At 38.5% G+C, this 22,925-nt stretch overlaps 1 protein-coding gene across 4 annotated transcripts in view; it reads right to left on the reverse strand.

The window, feature by feature from the left end:
• Positions 1-638: 638 nt before the first annotated feature.
• kif6 (kinesin family member 6) overlaps positions 639-22,925 on the reverse strand; it is a 54,578-nt gene continuing 32,291 nt past the window's right edge. For 2 of the 4 annotated variants that reach the window (NM_001443234.2, NM_001423671.2), the window contains 8 exon segments: positions 639-1,158; positions 4,945-5,060; positions 11,753-11,821; positions 13,891-13,958; positions 15,024-15,159; positions 16,451-16,532; positions 17,659-17,709; positions 20,151-20,206. In NM_001443234.2, the coding sequence (NP_001430163.2) occupies positions 1,142-1,158; positions 4,945-5,060; positions 11,753-11,821; positions 13,891-13,958; positions 15,024-15,159; positions 16,451-16,532; positions 17,659-17,709; positions 20,151-20,206 (595 nt within the window). In that variant the 3' untranslated portion in view covers positions 639-1,141. 4 annotated transcript variants of the gene reach the window in all.

Raw genomic sequence — 22,925 nt, forward strand, 5'->3', positions numbered from 1 at the left:
GCTTCCTATAACACCTTACACACAAGAAGACACTCTGATAAGAAATAATATCATACATGCTTATGGCTTTTTATACCAGTCATATAATTGTTTATTATTATTATTATTAATATTATTATTATTATTATTATTGTTGTCACAATCACCAGCGATCTAGTCCATACAGACCACTGGAGAACTACAAATTTGCCACCAAAACAACTACAAATCCCATTTTACTTGTTCACACACACCTCTTCTAGATCACTGATGATGACACAGACACACAGCTGAAGCTCATTAATGAATCATCAACTAGACTATAAAGACACTTCTCTTTGCAACACACATTGCTGAGTTTTGTTTTACTCTATGAAACATTACAAAGCGCTCTTCCTTGTTTGTTTCGCCGTGTTTCGATCCTTGCTTTGTTTAACCGTTTTGATTCTTTGCCGCCTAGCCTGACCTTTTGCCTGTACTCTGACCACATATTTTGGATTACCTTTATGCTAAAGAACTCACGCCTGTTGTCAGCGTCCTTGCGTTACAATTCTATTATTAGACAGTTCTATGCACGTTAAACGCCACCGTTACGAAACTTAAATGTACAAATAGAAAGCAAACAAGAAAGAAAGAATGAAAGAAAGAAACAAACACAATTTGAGATTTAATAATGATAAATAGCAGTAGTTCATGGAACAGCATTTATTTACTGTTAAATAAAGTTCTTTGACACTACAATTATCTTCACTCCTAATAAAACAAGCCTTTAATCTTTGTCCTCACATCAAAAAAGTAGACATTTATTGTGATTGAATGAACAAGAGCTACTTTGTCACGTGATTATAACACGAATAACGCGATTAACATAAATCATTTGACAGATTTATAAAGCAGGAGTATAGAAAATAAGCAAATATTACCATTTTAGAGTACAAATTCTATATAGATAGTGTAAAAAAACATTTAAGAGGTTGGCAGATTTCTGATCAGGTTAAGATTTTTTGAAAGCTTGTAAAAATTACTGTTGCTACAGTATATACATAACACTGAAATACATGCTGCTTATTTTAAGCAAGATAAATAAAATAAAAAATCGGTTACCATGCGGGTTTGTACAATATACAAAAATGTGTTCATTGTTCCCTGGTCGTAATTTTTCTCAGTGCTTAGTCTCTCCTGAAACAAAATAACACAGATAAGTTGTAATCAATAAATCAAAATACTAACAATAAGGCCATCCATATGCCTCAAAGTTTATTGTAGAGAAAGCAAACATTAGAAAACCCTCCACATTTGACAATACAGGTGAGAAATTCTCTACTAACTGTGGGTTTTTGCTCTGTTCACTTTAACCGTTCAACTGTATTTTAATGCAGGGTTATCAGCTTTATCTGCGAAGCCATACGGAATCGTTTGGAATGACACAATAAGCAAGTTATTTTAATCATTAAAAGCATTAACAAGCCACAAGTTCAACTGTTCGCACAATCAGTAAAACGTGAGCCTATGCAGAGCAAACGGAATAATTTTTTGTTGCTGTCATAAAATTCAGTGTGTTCAAAACTCACACTTTCGTCATTCATACTCTTCAAGTGGCAAATTACCACTATTTTCACATGCTAACAAACTCACTTTAAATGGTTAACAACGGTTTCATAACAGACTGATTGTATATTGCATGCAAAAAATTATTACCAGAAAATTACAATTATTCCAAGCTGATCCCGATTTTAGTTGAAAGCCTATTCAAGATTCCTATGGAAGCCCATTCCCACCACTGAATTAACAATAAAAATAGTTATTGTGAATTTGTATCTCAGAATGAGTTATGAAGTCAGTACTCTGAGAAAAAAGTCAGAATTCTATAATATAAAGTCACAATTGTGAGTTATAACGACTTAATAACCTTTCTATATGACACAATAACATCAAAAAATGTATTCAGTGGCAGAAATGGGCTTCCATACCTGCTTTAGTGCTGTTACTTTTTTGTTACTATATTTAGTTATTTAATTTTAGGTAACAATGAGTAACTTGGAACTTATTTCGTAGAAATAATCAATGGAAATCATGATCAATAAATACAGGTTGGTAGGCAAAGAATAAAAGAGTAATAGTGATGATGAAAATAAATAGAATTGATATTTAAATTCCCATGTAATAATATCTTGAAGTGCATTACATTGTTTTCTGTATGATCCAAAGTTAATAGTAGCAAATAATTTGTATTTGTAGTGTTAAATAGAAACATAAACATTTTGTAACAGATATATACTTATTTTCAATCTTGTCAAGCATTCTTTAGCACATTCAAGACAGTAAAAAGGTAAATGTAAAAATCAATACTGATGCATATAAAAACTCTTTTAAAAATAAAAGTTGTTAATTTCTGTAATGTTGTTAATTGTCTGCAAACTTCCCTCGTTCAATTGACCAGGTGGAACAAATTTTTAAATTGTGGCAGGGACTTTCTGAGGAGTAATGCTTAGGGAAGTCGACGAGTGTTAGGGCACACAAGTGTCAGGGCACAAGGGCAGGGACACCCCAAGTCAATAGCCCCTTTCACACATACAGACCTTTCCGGAAAATTACCGGCAATTTTCCGGAAAGGTCTGTATGTGTGAACAGGTCCTTTTTGAAAATACCGGTAAATTCGTTCTGGCTATTTTCCGGAAAGAGAAGTTGTAACATTACCGGCAATTTGCCGGAATGCTGCGCTGTGTGAATGCAGAAGCAAGATTCCCGTAATAAGCGCGTGCACGTCTAGAACGTGCTGACGTGAGACGTCTGCTTTAGCCAATCACAACAGTCAGACGCATTTACGTCCGCGCGGTTTGTGAGAATAAAAGCCTTTGAATATTTTTCCAGACACATTTAGCTGCTAGAAGTTAGTCAGATAATGTTTATATGTTCTTCTTAATGCCAACTGTGTAAATAATCATCGATGAGATGCTTATGATAAGCCGTTGTTTGTTTACCTTCAAGCTTTGCGTGCGCCTATGAGCGCCTGCACACGCACATATTATGAACATCTCGACATGCGAAAGTGATCCTGCGAAAGTTGTTCACAATATTGATCATCCACAGAGTTTGTAATTTAGTCAAATGTTTACAAATACAAGCGCAGCCGTTTAAAGCTCATTTGTGGTGAATGATGTCAGAATTTACCGGTATTTTGGAATGGATGTGTGAATGCTCTTTTCCGGAAAATTTCCGTAACGTCCTCGCCTGTGTGAACAGCGCTTTTTTCAATATACCGGTAAAGTCGTTCCGGAAATTTTCCAGAAATTTACCGGTATCACTGTGTGAAAGGGGCTAATGTCAAAGAGCTATCCCCGTTGAAAACCAACTGTGCTGTCGGCTTGTGTCTTATCTCATCTGGACTAAAGAGTTGCCTATGAATTCACCAAATGGACAACAGCCAACTTAAACAAAAGTCTGTGTATGGAGCTTGGAGCAGATGCAGATCTGAGGGCTCTGGGTCAGGAAACACAGGTGGATCAGGGGGCTCAGGATCAGGAGGCATTGGCAGATCAGATGGCTCTGGGAGGTCAGACAGCTCTGGCATCTGTAACTCTGGTGTCGTTGACCACTCTTGAAGCTCAGGCAGCAACATCAACAGCTCTTGCAGCTATAGCTCTGGTGACACCCACTCTTGGAGCTCAGTCAGCAGCATTGACAGCTCTTGCAGCTGTAGTTTTGGCACTGGTGGCCACACTTGGAGCTCGGGCGTGGCATCAACGACTCACAGTGGAGGCTCTGGTGTTGATGGAGGCTCTGGCAGTAATAGATCTGAAGATGGTGGCAGCTCTGGTAACTCTGGCAGAGGCTCTGGCAGTGATATAATTTTTGTTGTTCAGGCAATGGCGATTCAAGAAATTCAGGAACAGAAACCATGATTGGACAAAAATCCGGACAGGAAGCTGTCATGGGAGCTCACAGCAGGCTGGCAATTATCATCTTGTGAGCTGGTAAACTGGAGGTGGCTATCTTGTGGATTGAAAAACTGGTGGCAGCCATTTTGTACATTGGAAGACTGGCACTGGCACACTTGGGAACTGAAGAACTGACGTCAACCGTATTGTGAGCCATGAACTCGGCTGACTTTATGATCATTAGATCAGTGAGTGTGAGGATTCATAAATATAGTAGGTGCTAGGGTGCCCATTAAACTAGTTACCTGACTTTTTCCATTATCCCGGCTTTCTTGATCTCCTTTTTTCTGCAATACTCCTCTGCAGTTAGTTTGGGCACTGCTGATTGGGTTATGCATTTGCTCTCAGACGGATTTGTCTAAATATGTTTATATATTAATATTGCAGCCTTTGTTATTATAACCCCCTTTCCACCTCAATTTCCTTTTCACATCTACCCTGCAGAAAAATCCAGCTTAAACCAGCCTAGGCTGGTTGGCTGGTTGACCAGGCTGGCTTAAGAGGGGTTTAGGCCATTTCCAGGCTGGTTTCCAGCCATTTCCAGCCTGGTCTTAGCTGGTCAGGCTGGAAAATGACCAGCTAAATCCAGTAAAACCAGCTTAACCAGCCTGGTTTAAGCTGGACATAGCTGGTTTTGGCTGGGCTCCCAGCCTGGCTAAGCTGGTCAAGCTGGTTTTAGCTGGTCATCTCCCAGCCTGACCAGCTAAGACCAGGCTGGAAATGACTGGAAACCAGCCTGGAAATGGGCAAAACCCCTCTAAAACCAGCCTGGTCGACCAGCTAAAACCAGCCAACCAGCCTAGGCTAGTTTAAGCTGTTTTTTTCAGCAGGGAGCTGTCAGTCGTTCTTTTATTTTATCCAAGGGATCCCGTGATGTATGATGTTAAGGTCTGCATACTGGCCACTGCATGAGTGTTTGTGTTTTATCATCACCAAAAATATTTTCACTTTAATATTTAAATGATTTCACTTTCATTTTTAAATGTTCTGTATGTGATCCTAGTTTGTAAGAGGTTATGAACAATACCTGTGCTGTTGAGCAGGTTGTGTCTGGCTCTGATGAAGGCCTCTATATCTGCATCAGTCTTTTTATCTCCGGTTAATAAAAAAGGGGTTGATGAGAAATCACATGAGGGCAAGGATCTATAACACAACAACACAAAATGATATTCAGGTGTTGACAGAACTTACCACATAGTCTCCTTATCATTTATCTGTAATTTAAAATTGGGCAAAATTATTTCATACATTTTAATTTACAGTTATTTATTTAGCTGACATTCTTATTCAAAATTACTAGAAAGTCAGACCAACAAAAAAACAGCAAATAGTTGGGAAAAAGCCACTGGCTGTTCATCTTGTACAAGTGGTTTTGTATAAGTGGTTTTAAAATCTTTTCAGAAGACTAAAACATAGTTTAGGTGTGTTGATACCTCAAAAAAAAAAAAAACGTTGCATGTGTGTGAATGAGAACTAATTTGTTGATATTACTCAATTTGGGCATAACGGTGCAATGGGTAGCACGATCGCCTCACAGCAAGAAGTTTGGTGATTCGAACGCTGGCTGGGTCAGTTGGCATTTCTGTGTGGAGTTTGCATGTTCTCTCCATGTTTGCGTGGGTTTCCTCTGGGTGCTCCGGTTTCCCCCACATGTTGTATAGGTGAATCGAAAAAGCTAAATTGGTCAAAGTGTATGTGTAAAGTCTATCTCCTTTAGGTGGTCAGACACTGGTGGTTTTCATCAAGATGTCATCCACATAGGTAAGGTTCTAACTCTAGCATCTGGGTATTCTTTGTTTAGAACAGTGATTCTCAAACTGTGGTACATGTACCACTAGTGGTACGCGAGCTTCCTTGTAATGGTACGCAGAGGAATGAAATATGGCATGTACATGCTACATATATTTCAAAATGTATCAAAAATGATGTATATAGTATGCCATATATGACATATAGCCTATATTTCTGAGGTAATTTGCCACGTTTTTTAACTGTGCAGAGTTGTAGCTGCTTTACTGGGCCTACTACACTACTGTATTTCAATACTGCTCATTTTGGTGGTACTTGGAGAGACAATTTTTTTCTGAGGTGGTACTTGATGAAAAAAATTTGAGAACCACTGGTTTAGAAGATGTTAAATTCATCTGGTGAATTGACATAGCCAAAAGGTCACCTTGTGAATGTGTATTGTTTAATGTAGAATGTAAAATGCTAGCTTGTGCTGATCATTTGGATGTACAGGTGTCGCTTCAAGTGTTGAGAAGATGGTTGCTCCTTTGAGTTTGGGTATATCCTGTTCCAGTTGCGTCATTGGCCATTGAGACAATGGCACTTGCTGATTTAGCTTTCTATAGTCTATGGTAGGGCACCAATTGCTGGTTGCTTTGAGAATGGGGCAGATGGGTGATGAGTCATTGCATCAGCATCATTCACGGTTTGTTAGACTTGCATCTCGAGTATGGTTCATCTGTCATTACATCATTTGTCCCTATTGTAGAGGGAAGTATCATATCTCCAACCACTTAAGTTATGGAGTGATGAGTGATGGTGTACAAGGTGAGGTGTTGATCCTAAGTGAGCTCATTTATTACACTTGTTCTTTGACTATTGGTGTGACAGATGTGAGTGCAATGAGTTTAAATGAAGCAGTTAACACTGTGTTTACTAAGATAACCTCTGGTATCATTGCAGTAGGGATGGGTTCAATGAGTGGCACAGAAAGTTCAAAGTAATGGAAGTCATTGCAGATCACCTATGCCAGCTGGCAGGCTTTGGAAATTTTAATGTCACTTGCCAAGCACAGGACATGGATTGCATGCAGTAACAATTCAAGGAAGGGTGTGACTTTCAGGGTGAGGCTCAGTTCTAGTTGGAAAAACCCAGTGTGTAGTTTAAGGTTTGACCATAGCATGTTGAGCTAAATAGAGAACCCTTTTATTATAGGCTGGCACAACTATCTCTTGTTCACTGGTCAGGGTTTCAGACCTCTGGAATGGACTGGTCTGACCTGAGGTTTTAATGAACCTGAGGTTCTGAAGCAATTGGTGCCCATACTAGGTTCTACAGGTTTTCTACATATGCCCTGAGGTGAATCAGGATGTCAGCTCTAATGTAAACATCAAGTGGCGGAGCTGAAACGATCAGAAAGAAACGGGTAAAGCGCCTGCCACTCCAGATCAAATTTAAAGCGCAGATGAGTTTGGCAGTTGTCATGTTTGACAGCTCAGCATTTAAAGGATATTGCTTGCTGGTAAAAAGCAGGTCTAGATGTATTTAGAGTGTTTTTATGTTCATTCTATTTTTACAATGTAACATAACTACAAATCTATTAGTATATTTATATTTATCATTTTGAGTATTAATTTTGCTGTAAAAGTAATAGGCATTTGGCAAATCATGCAGGTTTGGCTATCCATGTACACCTACAATCGACATGGTCAGCAACCATGATTAATGATTTTTTTTTGTGATCAAATACGGCTAATAGTCAAATACATTTAAATGATGACTGTGCCTCAGATGCAAATTCTGTAGACAAATGTGCTTATATTTTAAAATCCTGCTGATTAATCACAACGTTTTGAATGGTTTAGCTTCCCAGATTCTGTTGCAGTTGATAATAGGAGAATATCTAAAGCTGACATTAGTTCGTCGGTCTTCCTAGCCCACTGACACAACGATTTGTTAGGCTGCATTAATCAAGGCTATTGGGAATACTTCCAAATACAACATTGTAAGAAAAATGGCGTCTACGCTTCTGGTTGCCTGTCTGTCCCTCCCTTGTAATATTAACATGGTCATTTGGATCCAGTCTGTTGAGTGACTGACCTGCACTGATGACTACAACACAAAAAAAAAAACCCTCCATGGCTAAGAAGACATTGATGAGACACTGACTACATTTTACATGGACATCGGTAATCTAAATATTTGCCTTAATCTGAATAAGACAATAAAATGAATAAGGTGTTTATATAAGTTGCTTTTTAAATGTTTCTTTCATGTTCCTGTTTAACATGTCATAGTGCATAGTTCATTTAGCATTGTTACGTCACCATTTGATGCTAGCTTCCTCCAGCGTTTCACACAACAACAGTTTGTGTTTGTGATTTTAGTATTTCAGACCCATCTCCCGCCTATCTCCTGTATTGTTCTGTCTCCTGGAAACCCCCCCCCCCCCCCCACCCCCAACCACCCCTCCCCTGCTCTTCAGCTTTTTGGTACAGTCCAGCTAGCTTTTTGGTTCAATCCCCATGCGCACCAAACCCAAGGTGCAACCATCTTCATACCCGCTCCCTGCTCTTCAGTTTGCGAGCGCACCCAAGGCTGCGTTTATTTCATCACAAAACAGCACACATTGTAAAATTGTGAAATGTTATTGCATGATAAAATAACTGTTCAAAGGTTGTTTATCATTTAATTTAATCATTTATTCCAGTGATTTTAAAGATGAATTTTCAGCTTCATTACTCCAGTCTTCAGAGTCAAATTTAGTTACATCACAATTGTTTTTATTTTCAGTTACATAAAAAAGTTATGCTTAAAAAAAGGGTAGGTATTATATTACAATTATGTTTGGCTTTTGAAACATTATTTAAAATACTGTATGTGGCTAAGAAATAGCTGTTTACTTTTTTTGGTGGGGTGAGTGAAAATTTTGGCAGGGCAGGTAAAAATCTGAACCACTGGCCCGATCAGGCCAGTAGAACAAATCCTTAAGACTGTAAAGTACCATTACTTGCCTAAAAATCTAGTGTAAGTAGAGAATTAGTAAAAGTATCTGCTGTAAATATTACTCAAAATACGAGTAAAAAGTAGACCTTTTAAAAGTACTCAAGAGTAGTGAGTATCACGCTGTGAAAAGCTGATAAATTTGCATGTAATATGTACATGTGTGTGTAAACGTAACATTATGTAGTGCATCGAGTTATTGCCCAGCAGGCACACATCATCATAAGATGTTAATATTAGGTTAGATTTAGGTTGTGATGTCAGGAGACTAAAATTCAATGGCTAGACAGTGTCTAAGGTGGGAAAATATTATTCAAACCACTTATACCACATGTCTTTGGATTGTGGGTGAAACTGGAGGACCCAGAGAAAACCCACGTGGATACAGGGAGAACATGCAAACTCCACACAGAAATGACAACTGGCAGTGTGAGGCAACAGTGCTTACCACTAAGCCACCATACCGCTCCAGGCCAGAAATCAGTGTACATATTTATGTACACAAAGTACATATGCACACTGTACATACAGAATATATTTGCACAAACATTTAAACAAACTCACATTTCTTGAATACTGTTCAGTATGTTTCTTCTAAAGTTTCTAATCTCAAAAAGTTGATTTATACAATAGCACAGGGGTGCTCAACCCTGTTCCTGGAGATCTACCTTCCTGCAGATTTCAGTTGCAACCCATATTAAACCAAGTGTGCCGCAAGCCTACGTTTGAGTGAAGGTTTCGGCCGTTAGATCGCCCCCTGGGGGCTGGCTGCAGTACAAGTCATAAAGCCCGCCTCCTCCGTGTTAATGAAGGAGACTTGAGCCCAAATAAAAAAAAATATTACACTTGCAATAAAATGTCCCGAAAGATAGTTCTGGTCGATTAAGGCACTGGTTATTGTGCTGAAATAGGTGCAGATCTTCATTTTTGTAAACAGTTTGTTTTTAGCAGTAATTTAATGCTAGGCGTGTCATCGTGATTGACAGCTGTGATTGACAGTTTCTCAAAGCGCGGCGTCTGAGCTTCGGCAGGAGACTGAAGTAGACTGAAATGTTATTATTCGATTTCTGTGTTATTTTACCATGACAAAATGAGTTCAGCAGTAAACTATAGTTTCTGACATACATGATCCTGGTGGAACACTGTTTATTCGCTAAGTTCAGGGCTTTTTTCGGGCTTTATTAGTTTGCTGATACACGCCTAGCCACCCAGATAGCAAAACACAGTTCCGGCTAGATTCTCGCCTGCCGGAGACTTATCTCTTAGAGCTCAGACTGACTAATGTTACCTCTGCTGGACCTACTCCGGATGCCTGGACTCACTACCCAATTCCAGCCCGAGTCAATCGAGCCAGATGCGGCGGCCGAGCGAGCAGGCTCTGCCGCATGCGAGCCGGAATCAGCCTGCGACGCCGCAAGTAAGTTATATGCGGCCTGGAGCTGGCGCGATTGAATATATAAAACCCTCATATTTGTTAACGTTATTACATCCATTTGTGTTGATATGACAGCAAACGCATGCTGAGAAGTTCGGGGGGCGTAGTTGATTTTACATAAAGCGTTTGATTGGAAGCTCGACTCTGCTCATTTTCGCGGCTCCTCCTCTGGCTCCATCAGACAATCCTTCTGCGCATGTCAAGGCTCCAATTTCAGCAGTCTTTTGCGACAGTTTGTGCCCGTCAAGCAGGCGTTTTGCCCTCAAGGCGTTCAATGGGAAAAAGGGCTGTCGCGTCGTCCATATTTTTTACAGTCATTGTATTAAACACACCTGCCTGTAATTATCAAGTGCTGTTCAGGTCCTGATTAATTGGTTCAGGTGTGTTTGATCAGGGTTGGAGCTGAACTCTGTAGGAAGAACTCTGTAGGATGGTAGATCTCCAGGAACAGGGTTGAGCACCCCTGCAATTGCACATCAGCCAGGTGATGTATTAGTATTAGTATTGTATTGTATTACAATTGTATTGTATTGTATAGTATAGTATTGTATTGTATTACTATTGTATTGTATTGTATTACTATTAGTATTGTATTCAGGGCTCAACAATAAGGACTGCCCGGTGGCCCAGGGCCAGCGTGAGAGACACTTGGGACAGTAGACAGGATCATTACTGGCCCGATCAGGACAGTGCTGCCTTGTCACTAAACTTTAATTTGCCTGCGACTTTTTGTCAATTGCGTGCATTTTAAGTTTGTGCTTTTAAGTCTTTAAATGCTATCTTCTCTGTGATGTCGTAGATACTATATTGCTTTTCGGTTCGTCCGTGATGTTTTGAGCATGCTGTTTTTCCCCATAACCTAAGCTGCGTCTCAAATGGCACACTATGCACTATGTACTTATGCACTTACTCAACAGTATAGTATATGTATGTAGTGTCGTCCCAAATGGCACACTAAAGTTTTTTTTTACTAAGCAGAAATTCAAACCGTTTCCCTGATGACGTTTGATGTTTTGTTTGCATAACACTAAGAATTTTGCTCAACCATTTATTAACTTTTGAAATGCTAGATTTACAGACGTTATTTTTGACATATTATTTAAAATATTTGGCAAAAAAAGTATTAACTTCTTTTTATTTATTTATTTATTTTTTTGGTGGGGCCAGTAAAAATCTAAACCACTGGCCCGAATGGATCAGTAGAAAAAATTCTTAGCGTTGAACCCTGGTATTGTATTACTATTGTATTGTATTGTATTACTATTAGTATTGTATTGTATTACTATTACTATTAGTATTGTAATAATACTATTATATTAGTATTGTATTGTATTCCTATTACTATTATTATTGTAATAATACTATTATATTAGTATTGTAGTGTAGTATTGTATTAGTCAAACAATAAATGTTTTTTTTAAACAAGCTTTCATTGGAAGTAAAAATACTTTCAAATTAATGAGTCAAAATATTTTTATTACAGCTATTTGAAATTTGTCATCTAAATGAAGTGCTATTTACTATATATATATATATTATTACCTTTGTACCTGTATCATAGTACCTTTTCAAAATTAGTATTTCAATAATGAAGTATATTTACTGAAGTACTGTAGCTTGCACCCCTGATTTTCAATGTTTATTGTTTTGTACAATCATCAGATCGTACCTCTTATCTCTGATCTCTCCTTGCCTCCCCTCGTGAAGATCCGATTCATCATCTTTGAGATTATTTTTCCTAAACAAAAATGGTTCAAACTTGTTTAAGCAATTCCAACACATTTCCACACAAAATAGGAGTTCAGTCCACCTAAAATGTTAACATCAAATAACTGCTACATTATTGAACATAATTCTGTTTACACATACATATAGAGTTAAGGTCAATGTTTACATATCTTTCCACATGAGCTTTCTTGAACCAGTCCAAAATCAGCTAAACCAAAGAGGAAAATTCAGCTGAACCGAAGCGTGAGCTGTCATGAGGGCTCACAGTATATGCTGCATGATTGAGCTCGCCTCAGTTATGATTTGAGCTGTGTGCAACTTATGTATAGTTAATGTTGGCTACTATCACATTTCTCTAGCAGAAATTATGAAACCTTTGCAGAAAAACTGCCATGTGTACATGCAATTGACATGTCAGTGCATAATTAAAACATTGTACGAACCTAAGGCTGCATTCCCAACCCGAACAGTAAGCAACTGTTGTTGCCACAACATGCCTGGACACCTGTTCTACTGGCACTCTGGCCTATAAAAAGCCAATGTCATACTAGGGGCTGCATACACTCAGCCCCTAGTATGACATTGGCTTTTACAAGGGAATGATGGTCATAGTATTACAGGAAGTGCAAATCTTTAATGATACCCCAGAAGAAAACATTATGCAATTAGGAACATCAACACATTAACAAGACCCAGCCTTAAAGGAGTCGTCCCTTACGATATCACATTTTAAACTTTAGTTCATGTGTAATGTGGATGAACAACATCTCTGAATGTAATAGGCTCAAATGTTAATGCCAATAGAGACGGTTAGCTTAGCAAAAGCGCAGAGTAGTAAATTGTTCAAAATGGTAAGATTTAAAAAAAATTCGTTTGTTAAGCGCAAAGATTTGTTTCAAAACTATTTCTAAATTCAGTTCGAATTTCCAGCAAACGAATAAATGAATAATAATAACGAAGTGTGGTCAAACAACTGAGTTATATCCTAATACACATGCTGTGCCCCATATGGTCTGAAACCTGACAGGTGGACAAATCTAAGCTTGTTTTTAATAAAACAAATACAAATATGCGTATAATAAATAATACTGCTAATAATAATAACATTATACAAAAGCAAATTGTTATTAATAAACTGAAAAAGCATCCCGAGATGAAGAAGGCATGGAGAAAATAATATTTTTTGTAATAATACTTTTTCATTTGTAAAGATTTGTGTATTGCTGTACATCCTGTGTGTATAAAGCAGTGTGTAAGCGAGGCGCACAACTAACGCGCTTTGCGCTGGACTATAGACTTGCTTTGATCTGGTCTATTGAACTATTCTAGTTCCTCAAAATAGCAACGCACCAGCAATGCACCTTAACACACCTCCTTTTTTAGACCAGAACGCCTATGGGCGCACATATGAGCGCAAATGCATTTGCTATTTAAAAAGCGTAGCGCAAAATGTCAAAACGACTCCTGCGCCAAGCCGAAACTAGCAAACAACAATTGTGTCGCGCCGCATTGCGCCGGGTCTATGATAGGGCCCTCAGAGTCTCTCAGAGTCTCTCAGGGCCATTGACAGTCATTCTGAGACAACATAGGAGAGTGAAGACTATGAATTACATGTGTAATGGCCCTACAGTTCCTGCTCCAACTGTGTCGCAATGTGCTTAAACAAATAACAGAGGATCTAAAATGCTCCCACTTAACTCTCATGTCTCTGTTAATGAGTGTGTAAGGACAACTCTTAGATAGGTAGGCACACAAACATGCTCCCACAAAAAACAATCATCCTTCTGCATCATTCAGGTAACAACACATTTAGAATAAAGTGTTTGTCAAACTTTAAACAAGCTATTTTTGTTTAATAAATTTAACAATCATTTTCTTTTGTGGATTAAATGCAAACATATTCTATGTAAAACATCTTTTTTAAAGTCAGTGTTTAATTAAAAAAAGTATTTTGCATTTTGTCATAATAATTTTGTCATAATTGACTTGTATAATCCACTTATTTTTGGAAAAATAATCAACATTTCTGCAAGATTTATGTAAACATTTGACCTCAACTATGTATATCTATATTTTCACCTGGTTAACATGTGGCTGAGAGGGCTGATGCCTCTTCGATTGTTTCCTGTGTTCTCTCCACTGTGACCCTGATGAAGAAAGGTACAATACATACTGTACATTAAGTCAATGTAATAAAAGTGTAATTTTTAAATAAAATAAAAACATACATTTTCTCAGACTTGTTAATCAAAGTGTAGTGCTGAAATCTGCACCCATTTAAAGACCCATTGCTTTATGTGTTTCTGTTCTCTCTGTGTTTCCTGTGCTAATCCCTTTGTTTATCACCATGAGTACCATTGTTAGTTGCCGCAGTGACTGTCTGCCCCCCTTGTTATGTGTTATATTTCAGTCAATGTTTGTAGGTTGTCTTTTGATATTCGAGTTTCCATAGTATATTGACAATCAATTTTGTTTGTAGTGTCTTCAAAGCTGAAGTTGGTTTAAAGAGCTTATTTTGGAATGGAGACAATTTGTAGGTATTAGTGATCTGTGGCTCCTGGGGTCCGTTCTTCGTACCTCGCTTAAATGATCTAAGATGATTTGGCAGATCCTGGAACTTTAAATCTTAATAACTGATCTGTGGCTAATTTGGTCAGACGCATTCACGACTGCGCGGTTTATGAAAATAAATGAATATCTTTCCAGGCAGACACATTTAGCTGCTAGATGTTGGTCAGATAACATTTCTGTTCCTTCTTAATGCCAACTGTGTAAAAAAGTTAATGATGAAATGCTTATGATAAGCCGTTGTTTGTTTACCTTTAAGCTTACCTGACGCGTGTGCACGTAAAGCAGCCGGTGCGCGCCAGAACACACATATTATGTACATCTCGACATGTAAATGTGTTCCTCCATATGATTTCATCGTTGTTCACAATACTTATCCATCCACAGAGTTTGTAATGTAATCGAATGTTTACAAATACAAAGCACAGCCGTTTAGAGCTCATTTCTGGTTAATGATGTCAGAATTTACCGGTATTTTGGAATGGATGTGTGAACGGTCTTTTCTGGAAAAATTCTGTAACGGCCTTGCCTGTGTGAACAGTGCTTTATTAATTTACCGGTAAAGTCGTTCCGGAAATTTTCAGGAGACCTACCGGTATCACTGTGTGAAAGGGGCTAATACTATATATTGCAGACATAAAAACCTGTAGTCTAGCGCCTTCCTGGGTCCACCAGTTCTCAAAGTCACTTTGGATTTTTACTTTCGACTTTTCAAGTAACAGCTGCAGATGTTCAATCTCTGTTTTCAAATCTTTTAAACATCCAGATGTGATCTTGTAACTATAAAGATAGAAAAAAAGAACAGATATACAAGTATTACACAGAACACATTCCATAAAGATCATAAACTTCATGAGACATAAGAAAGTTTTAATTGAGATGTACATTTAACATTAAAGAAGCTTGTTGTTGTGAATAGGGTATATGCGGAAGAATGCAGAAGAACTTTTTATTTGTCTGTAACTTGGGTTAAGCGCTTCCGGTGAACTGTATGCCATTACAAAATCGACACGTTTAAGGTCTGTTTTCTTTAAAAAATCGGAGATCTCCACTGGCTGAGTGATATCCGCTATAAAGTGGGTCTCAGATTGTACAAGAAGCACTGCATTAAATTACAATTTCCCCACCACGTCTTTAAAATATGAATATCTATTTTACCCCAGTATATTCAAGTTTCTGCGCTAGCCTGCTGATTCTGATGGGCGCATGCGAGTAAACGACTTTTTGTCTCGTTTTGACGCTTGAGCAAGTAAATGCAACCCAGGCTCATTCTGAAAACGTAGTCCGTTTCTTGAAACCGCGAAATACGCCCGGTGAGGTATGTATTTTTGCAGTTTTTGTTTTCGCAAACCCAAGAGAGACCGCTGCGTGCACTTTATCCTATCTCAAATTTCTCCCACGAGTGCCGTTGGTGCCCACTATTCTCGCGGAAACCCACCAGAGGCCGCTGTCGACTGAACGTCTGTCTGACTGACTCAATGACTGGCTGGCCAGCTGGCCAATCGACTGACCCGCCCACCCACTTACTTCCCTAAACCCAAGCAACAATTTACAAAAGCCGTCCAGAAAAAAGAAACGCCTTCGTCTGATGTTTACCATGTTTTCGGATTTTACCACATTCCCACCCTGTAATTCGCTTGTTCGTTTTTTTTTTTTTTCATTCTGTTTTTGTCTTACCTGATTTCTGGACCTGCTCTTCCCTGAACTCGAACCCCGTCATGGTCATCTCCCCTCTGCATCTCAAGTCAGTCGACGTACACTATGAGATAACTGAATAAACTGGTTGCGGCGGGAAAGCTGCCACAGGGGGTAAGCAGTCAACCGGTAAGCGTGAATAAGAATGGCGTTAAACCATGCCCGTGGGACTACGTTTTTCAGAATGAGCCTTTGTTGACTAAATAAATGCCAAAGTCTACTTAACTGATTGTATTTTAATTTCATTACAACATCGATGCTGTAAAAGAAACCGTATAAAATAGAAAAAGTCACATGAACCGGAAGTTTATCAGTTGTGGAAGAAACACTAGCTCCGCATATACCCTATTGTTATTTTAATTAAAAAGAAACACACTTCTTCTTCTCCTCCTCTATCTGGGTAAGGATTTTCTCCTCAAAAGGATCCAACTCTGATTCTGTTTGATTTCCTGTTAAGCCTAAAAAGAACAGAATAAAGAGAAACTGATGTAATGTGACTTATTTCAGACGAAGGTCAAAAACTTGACTTTTGTCAAACTGTACAAAAAGTCAAAACATTCAGCAATTCTAAATGCATGGCCAGGTCATTCAGATTGTTTTGCTGTTGTTACTTTAGGTATGTCCTGTAAATTTTATAGAAAGGCTATAAAATGAGAGCAGCTCATCAAACTACAGTCAGCAAGCAAACATCTCACCCAATACATTCAATCAATTCCCTCTGCCTTTCCACCAATGCTCATCTGACTAGCATTGTCAGAAGTTGTAGTATGCAGAGTAAAGCACTCACTTCAGCAAGATAACTGAAAATCCAAAAAACAGTTTGATTGATCAAACTGAAATTACAAAGGCCATTGAGCAAAGCTGCAATTGTGGTGCACGTCTTCTCAAGGAAGTACAGTGTGATTTGTAGTAAATTTGTAATCAAAATACACACAAAGAAACCCAGAAAAGTCAATGGGTAAATAGCGGTTTGCTGAATAAACTGAAGATTTACCTGCTTTCATTGACTACGTTTACATGGACATCACTTATCAAATTATTTGCCTTAATCTGAGTAAGATTATGATATGATGAAGGTGTATTCAGGAGCTGCTTTTTGAATGTTCCTTCATGTTATAGCATGTTATAGCACATAATTCGATTATCGGCATTGCGTCACCACAATATGCACGTTTCTTCCGCAGTTTCGTGTAATTTCAGGTGTTTCATTTTTAATTTGTAGACTTTAACTGCAATTTGGCACATTTTTGCTCTCATTCAGAAACATTTCATGCTTGACCTCCGTGACTGAGGTATTGGAGGCAGGAACTGCTGAAAGAGTGTTGTTTTAATGGAATTTGTTACCGCATGCCATATGGGAAAAACCCTCCGCAGACTGATGTGCTAATTGTGTTAAAAGAAAATGTGACTACAGATTGAAAAAAAGTATGTTAGCAATAGAAAAAAAAAATAGAAAAAAAACTGTAAATTTTATTACAAACACTGTTACCAGGGCCATGCCACAAACTGATCCGGAATATGAGGATTTGGTAAGGGAAAAGATTATGTGAAAGAAAATAAAGAAGTAATTTTTATGTCACCAACCTTGGACTGCCATTTGCTTTCGTCTGTTTTTCAGCTCGCCCTTCAGATAGTCTAAAAAAGAAGGAAAGAGATTGATTAATTGATTGATTGATTGATTGATTGATTGATTGATTGATTGATTGATTGATTGATTGATTGATTGATTGATTGATTGATTGATTGATTGATTGATTGATAACGTTGACAGGTTAGAGTGGAGGTCTTCAAACTTGCTCCTGTGGACCCACTGCAGATTTTAAAAATCTGATTCAAAAAAAGAGATCTCAATGAACTGAACTGTGTCAGCAACAAACTGAACATTTAAAATTTGTGAGAAGAAAACTCTGTCCGTTGCTTGCATGCTTTCTATTTTGTGGTATTTTACTTGCTTTTAGTTTCTGTTATCTGCCTATTAAAGACAAAAGACTTTTAAAATACTATTCCTACCAAAATTGCATGTGAGTAAAAATGAGTAAATAAATAAAAATAAAAAAATAAAAGTTTAACAGAGCAAAGAAATACACACATGTGTTCCCACAGTGTTCCCTGTAATAGTTTATTTTTTCTTCTATAAAAAAAGTTTTTAAAAAAATTTAAGGTCAATATTACTTGCCCCTTCAAGAATGTTTTTTTTTTTTTTTTTTGTCTACAGAACAACCCACTGTTGCACTTTAAGCTGAATACTAGTAGCTTGCAAAATAACTAGTAAAATATTATGCAGTCATCAACATTAACTGTCAACATCAACTGTTATTATCAGTAATTAGAAGTTAGTTATGAAATCTATTATGTTTAGTTACGTGTCCAACTGTATGTACACTGTGTGTGTTTGTGTAATATATATAACATACAGTGCATCCGGTAAGTATTCATAGCGCTTCACTTTTTCCACATTTTTTATGTTACAGCCTTATTCCTATATGGATTAAATTAATTTATTTCTTCAGAATTCCACACACATTACCCCATATTGACAATGTGAAAAATTAAAAAATTGAGCTCAGGTACATTCTGTTTCCACTGATCAATCTTGAGATGTTTCAGCAGCTTAACTGGAGTTCACCTGTGGTCAATTCATTTGATTGGACATGATTTGAAAAGGCATACATCTGTCTATATAAGGTTTCAGGGTTGACAGTGCATGTCAAAGCACAAACCAAGCATGAAGACAAAGGAATTGTCTGTAGAACTCTGAGACAGAATTGTCACGAGGCACGAGGCTGGGGATGGTTACAGAAACATTTTTGCTGCTCTGAAAGTTCCAATGAGCACAGCGGCCTCCATCATCCGTAAGTGGAAGATGTTTTGAACCACCAGGACTCTTCCTAGAGCTGGCCGGCCATCTAAGCTGAGTGATCGGGGGAGATGGGCATTAGTCAGGGAGGTGATCAAAAACCAGATTGTCACTCTGTCTGAGCTCCAGCGTTCTTCTGTGAAGAGAGGCAAACCTTACAGAAGGACAACCATCTGTGCAGCAATCCACCAATCAGGCCTGTATGGTAGAGTGGCCAGACGGAAGCCTCTCCCCACCTGGAATTTCCCAAAAGGCATCTGAAGGACTCTCAGACCATAGGAAACAAAATTCTCTGGTCTGATGAGACTAAAATTGAACTCTTTGGAGTGAATGCCAGGCGTTACGTTTGGAGAAAACCAGGCAGCCCTCATCACCAGGTTAATACCGTCCCTACAATGAAGCATGGAGGTGGCAGCATCATGCTGTGGGGATGTTTTTCAGCAGCGAGAACTGGAAGACTAGTCAGGATAGAGGGAAAGATGAATGCAGCAATGTACAGAGACATCCTGAATGAAAACCTGCTTCAGAGTGCTCTTGACCTCAGACTGGGGTGACGGTTTATCTTCCAGCAGGACAATGACCCAAAGCACACCGCCAATATATTAATGGAATGGCTTCACAACAACTCTGTGAATGTCCTTGAGTGGCCCAGCCAGAGCCCAGATCTTAATCCTATGGAACATCTCTGGAGAGATCTGAAAATGGATGTACACCGTCACTTCCCATCCAACCCAATAGAGCTTGAGAGGTACTGCAAAGAGAAATGGGCAAAAATTTCCAAAGACAGGTGTGCCAAGCTTGTGGCATCATATTCAAAAAGACTTGAGGCTGTAATCGCTACCAAAGGTGCATCAACAAAGTATTGAGCAAAGCATGTGAATACTGATGTATATCTGATTTTTCAGGGTTTTTGTTTGTAATAAATTTGCAACAATTTCAAAAAAAATTCTTTTTCACATTGTCATAATGTGGTATTGTGTGTAGAATGTTGAGGAAATAAATGAATTTAATCCCTTTTGGAATAAGGCTCTAAGATAAAAAAATGTGAAAATAGTGAAGCTCTATGAATACTTTCCGGATGCACTGTACAATCACCCCCCCACACACAGAGAATTCTAAATAGTTATAAATGAATCATAAAAGGTTGACTGTTATAATGTTAAATCTATATGATATACTAAATAACAACTGGCAAAATTTGGCAAAAAGTTTGACTTACTGACTCTGGTCCGGATCTGGTTAACTTGCTCACCAAGTGCCTTAGCTTCAACAAACCTGCAAAACGAAACAGCCAATGAGAAAATCTTTGTCATATGTCTACAGAGTGAAATTTAAAAAGTTACAGTTTTTCGAGAATAGTAATCTTAAATTAAATAAAAGAATAAACTTGTAAGTATGTAGATTAATACTGATCAAGTCAGGGCCGGAGTGGGACTCTTTTTCAGCCCTGGAGTTTCAAGCCTCAGACCGGCCCACCTCAGTTCACCACTGACTATATTAAAGTAAGGTTATTTCCAAATCAGTTTCTAATGACACTATCACGTCTTTTTTTGAGAAAACAGCTTTTTTAGAACTTCAAATGTTCAACAACCCTAACAGTATTATGTCTTAACAATAAAAATGAAAAAAAAAAAATTGTTACTCAGACAAGGACCGAACCCAGGTTGGCCGCATCATTATCTAATCGTACTAACCACCGTACCACAACAGCTGTACGGTGATTGGTGACTTATCTAGTTATATCATCAACTTGCAGGCTGCATCCTGCTCACGAGGCTGCGAGAAAATAGATAAAAAGAGCAGAGCTTCGGTAAAATAATGAATAAGAAGGCTGTGATCAAGTAAATAAATAAATTATTTTTAAAAAGTGTGACTGCTGAGAGCAACAGATTCTGGAACTAGGGACACCGGCCCTCGCGGCCAAAAAACGGACCGGCCCACCGGGAATTCTCCCGGTCCTCCCGATTAGCCAATCCGGGCTTGGATCAAGTACAACATAAGGTAAATTAGCAAAATAATAAAGCCAGAAAGCCTTTTATAGTCTAAAGCTACAGTCTATACCAACCTAACAAGGACAAAAACAAAGTTTATATCAATCAAACTAAATAAAATTATAAACACTCAAAACAACAATATCCGGCGAAGCAGTGGCGCAGTAGGTAGTGCTGTCGCCTCACAGCAAGAAGGTCGCTGGTTCAAGCCTCGGCTCAGTTCGCTTTTCTGTGGAGTTTGCATGTTTTCCCTGCGTTCGCGTGGGTTTCCTCCAGGTGCTCCGGTTTCCCCCACAGTCCAAAGACATGCGGTACAGGTGAATTGGGTAAGCTTATTTGTCCACATTGTATGAATATGTGTGTGTGAGTGTGTGAGTGTGGATGTTTCCCAGAGATGGGTTGCGGTTTGAAGGGCATCCGCTGCGTAAAAACTTGCTGGATAAGCTGGCGGTTCACTCCGCTGTGGCGACCCTGGATTAATAAAGGGACTAAGCCGACAAGAAAATGAATGAATGAATGAACAACAATATCTATATTTCTCAAACTAAAAAATCAAAAATCAATAACATAAAAAGAGCACAACAGCCTTGGCATAACAGCTGTTCATACGTTTCGAAAGTGTTATTCCAGAGCAACACAAACAGCATGCAGAAGTATAAATGCTCGACTACACGCATTGACTACAGGCTTTACTCTGTGCAAACGCACGGTCCACTAGGCTGCATGTTTTTCCTGACCCTGTCAATCAAATGCAGATTCGCCAGGTTTCGAAATGCTTCTGAAATGGCTGATGCTTGGAATCGTTTTAGTCATGTGACCTGTTTTTCAAATCTCTTTTTCACATGATCTGTGTGTTGCGGATCATACTTTGGTCCAGTGTTTCGAAACATTTGCACTTTGGGATCTCGACACTGTGTCGAAATGTCAGTTTCACGTCAGCCATCCTTAAATTGAGATAATGATAACTAGATGTTTTGACTGGTTTTTGTTGTTTTAAGATGCAGTGAAATCAAGCAAAATAGTTGTGTTTTGAACTCTGATTCAAAAGAAACAAACTTAGACTAATCTAAACCCAAAATCTCCACAACATGTTAAGGTGTACAGATGTTAAGTCGCCAGCAGTGCACAGAACAAGTGACATGGAAGTGTGTTTTAAAGTCCAAGCTTAAAAGTCAACAGGTGAGTCTGTGACAACATTTTCAGCAAATAAAGGTGAGGGAGATTTGTTTTTACTTACTCATGTATTTAATCATTTTCTTTTCGGCTTAGTCCCTTTATTAATCTGGGGTCGCCACAGCGGTATGAACCGCCAAAATATCCAGCATGTGTTTCACACAGCGATTGCTCTTCCAAATGCAACCCATCACTGGGAAACATCCATACACACTCATTCACGCACATACACTACGGACAATTTAGCTTACCCAGTTCACCTATTGTTACGATAACCAGCGATCGTTCTCCGGAGATCGCTGGTTTCCACTATAATCATGAACTTCACTTCCGCATTTCCCAGGACTACATATTCATACATGCACTTCCAAACCAAGTGTGCCGCAAGCCTACATTTGAGTGAGGGTCTCGGCCGTTAGATCGCCCCCTGGGGGCTGGCTGCAGTACAAGTCATAAAGCCCGCCTCCTCCGTGTTAATGAAGGAGACTTGAGCCCAAATAAAAAAAATATTACACTTGCAATAAAATGTCCCGAAAGATGGTTCTGGTTGATTAAGGCACTGGTTATTGTGCTGAAATAGGTGCAGATCTTCATTTTTGTAAACAGTTTGTTTTTAGCAGTAATTTAATGCTGGGAGTGTCATCGTGATTGACAGCTGTGATTGACAGTTTCTCAAAGCGCGGCGTCTGAGCTTCGGCAGGAGACTGAAGTAGACTGAAATGCTATTATTCGATTTCTGTGTTATTTTACCATGACAAAATGAGTTCAGCAGTAAACAATAGTTTCTGACATACATGATCCTGGTGGAACACTGTTTATTCGCTAAGTTC

Source organism: Danio rerio, chromosome 17, assembly GCF_052040795.2.
Source record: "Danio rerio strain M-AB ecotype USA chromosome 17, GRCz13ab, whole genome shotgun sequence".
In the NCBI taxonomy this organism is placed as follows: domain Eukaryota; kingdom Metazoa; phylum Chordata; class Actinopteri; order Cypriniformes; family Danionidae; genus Danio; species Danio rerio.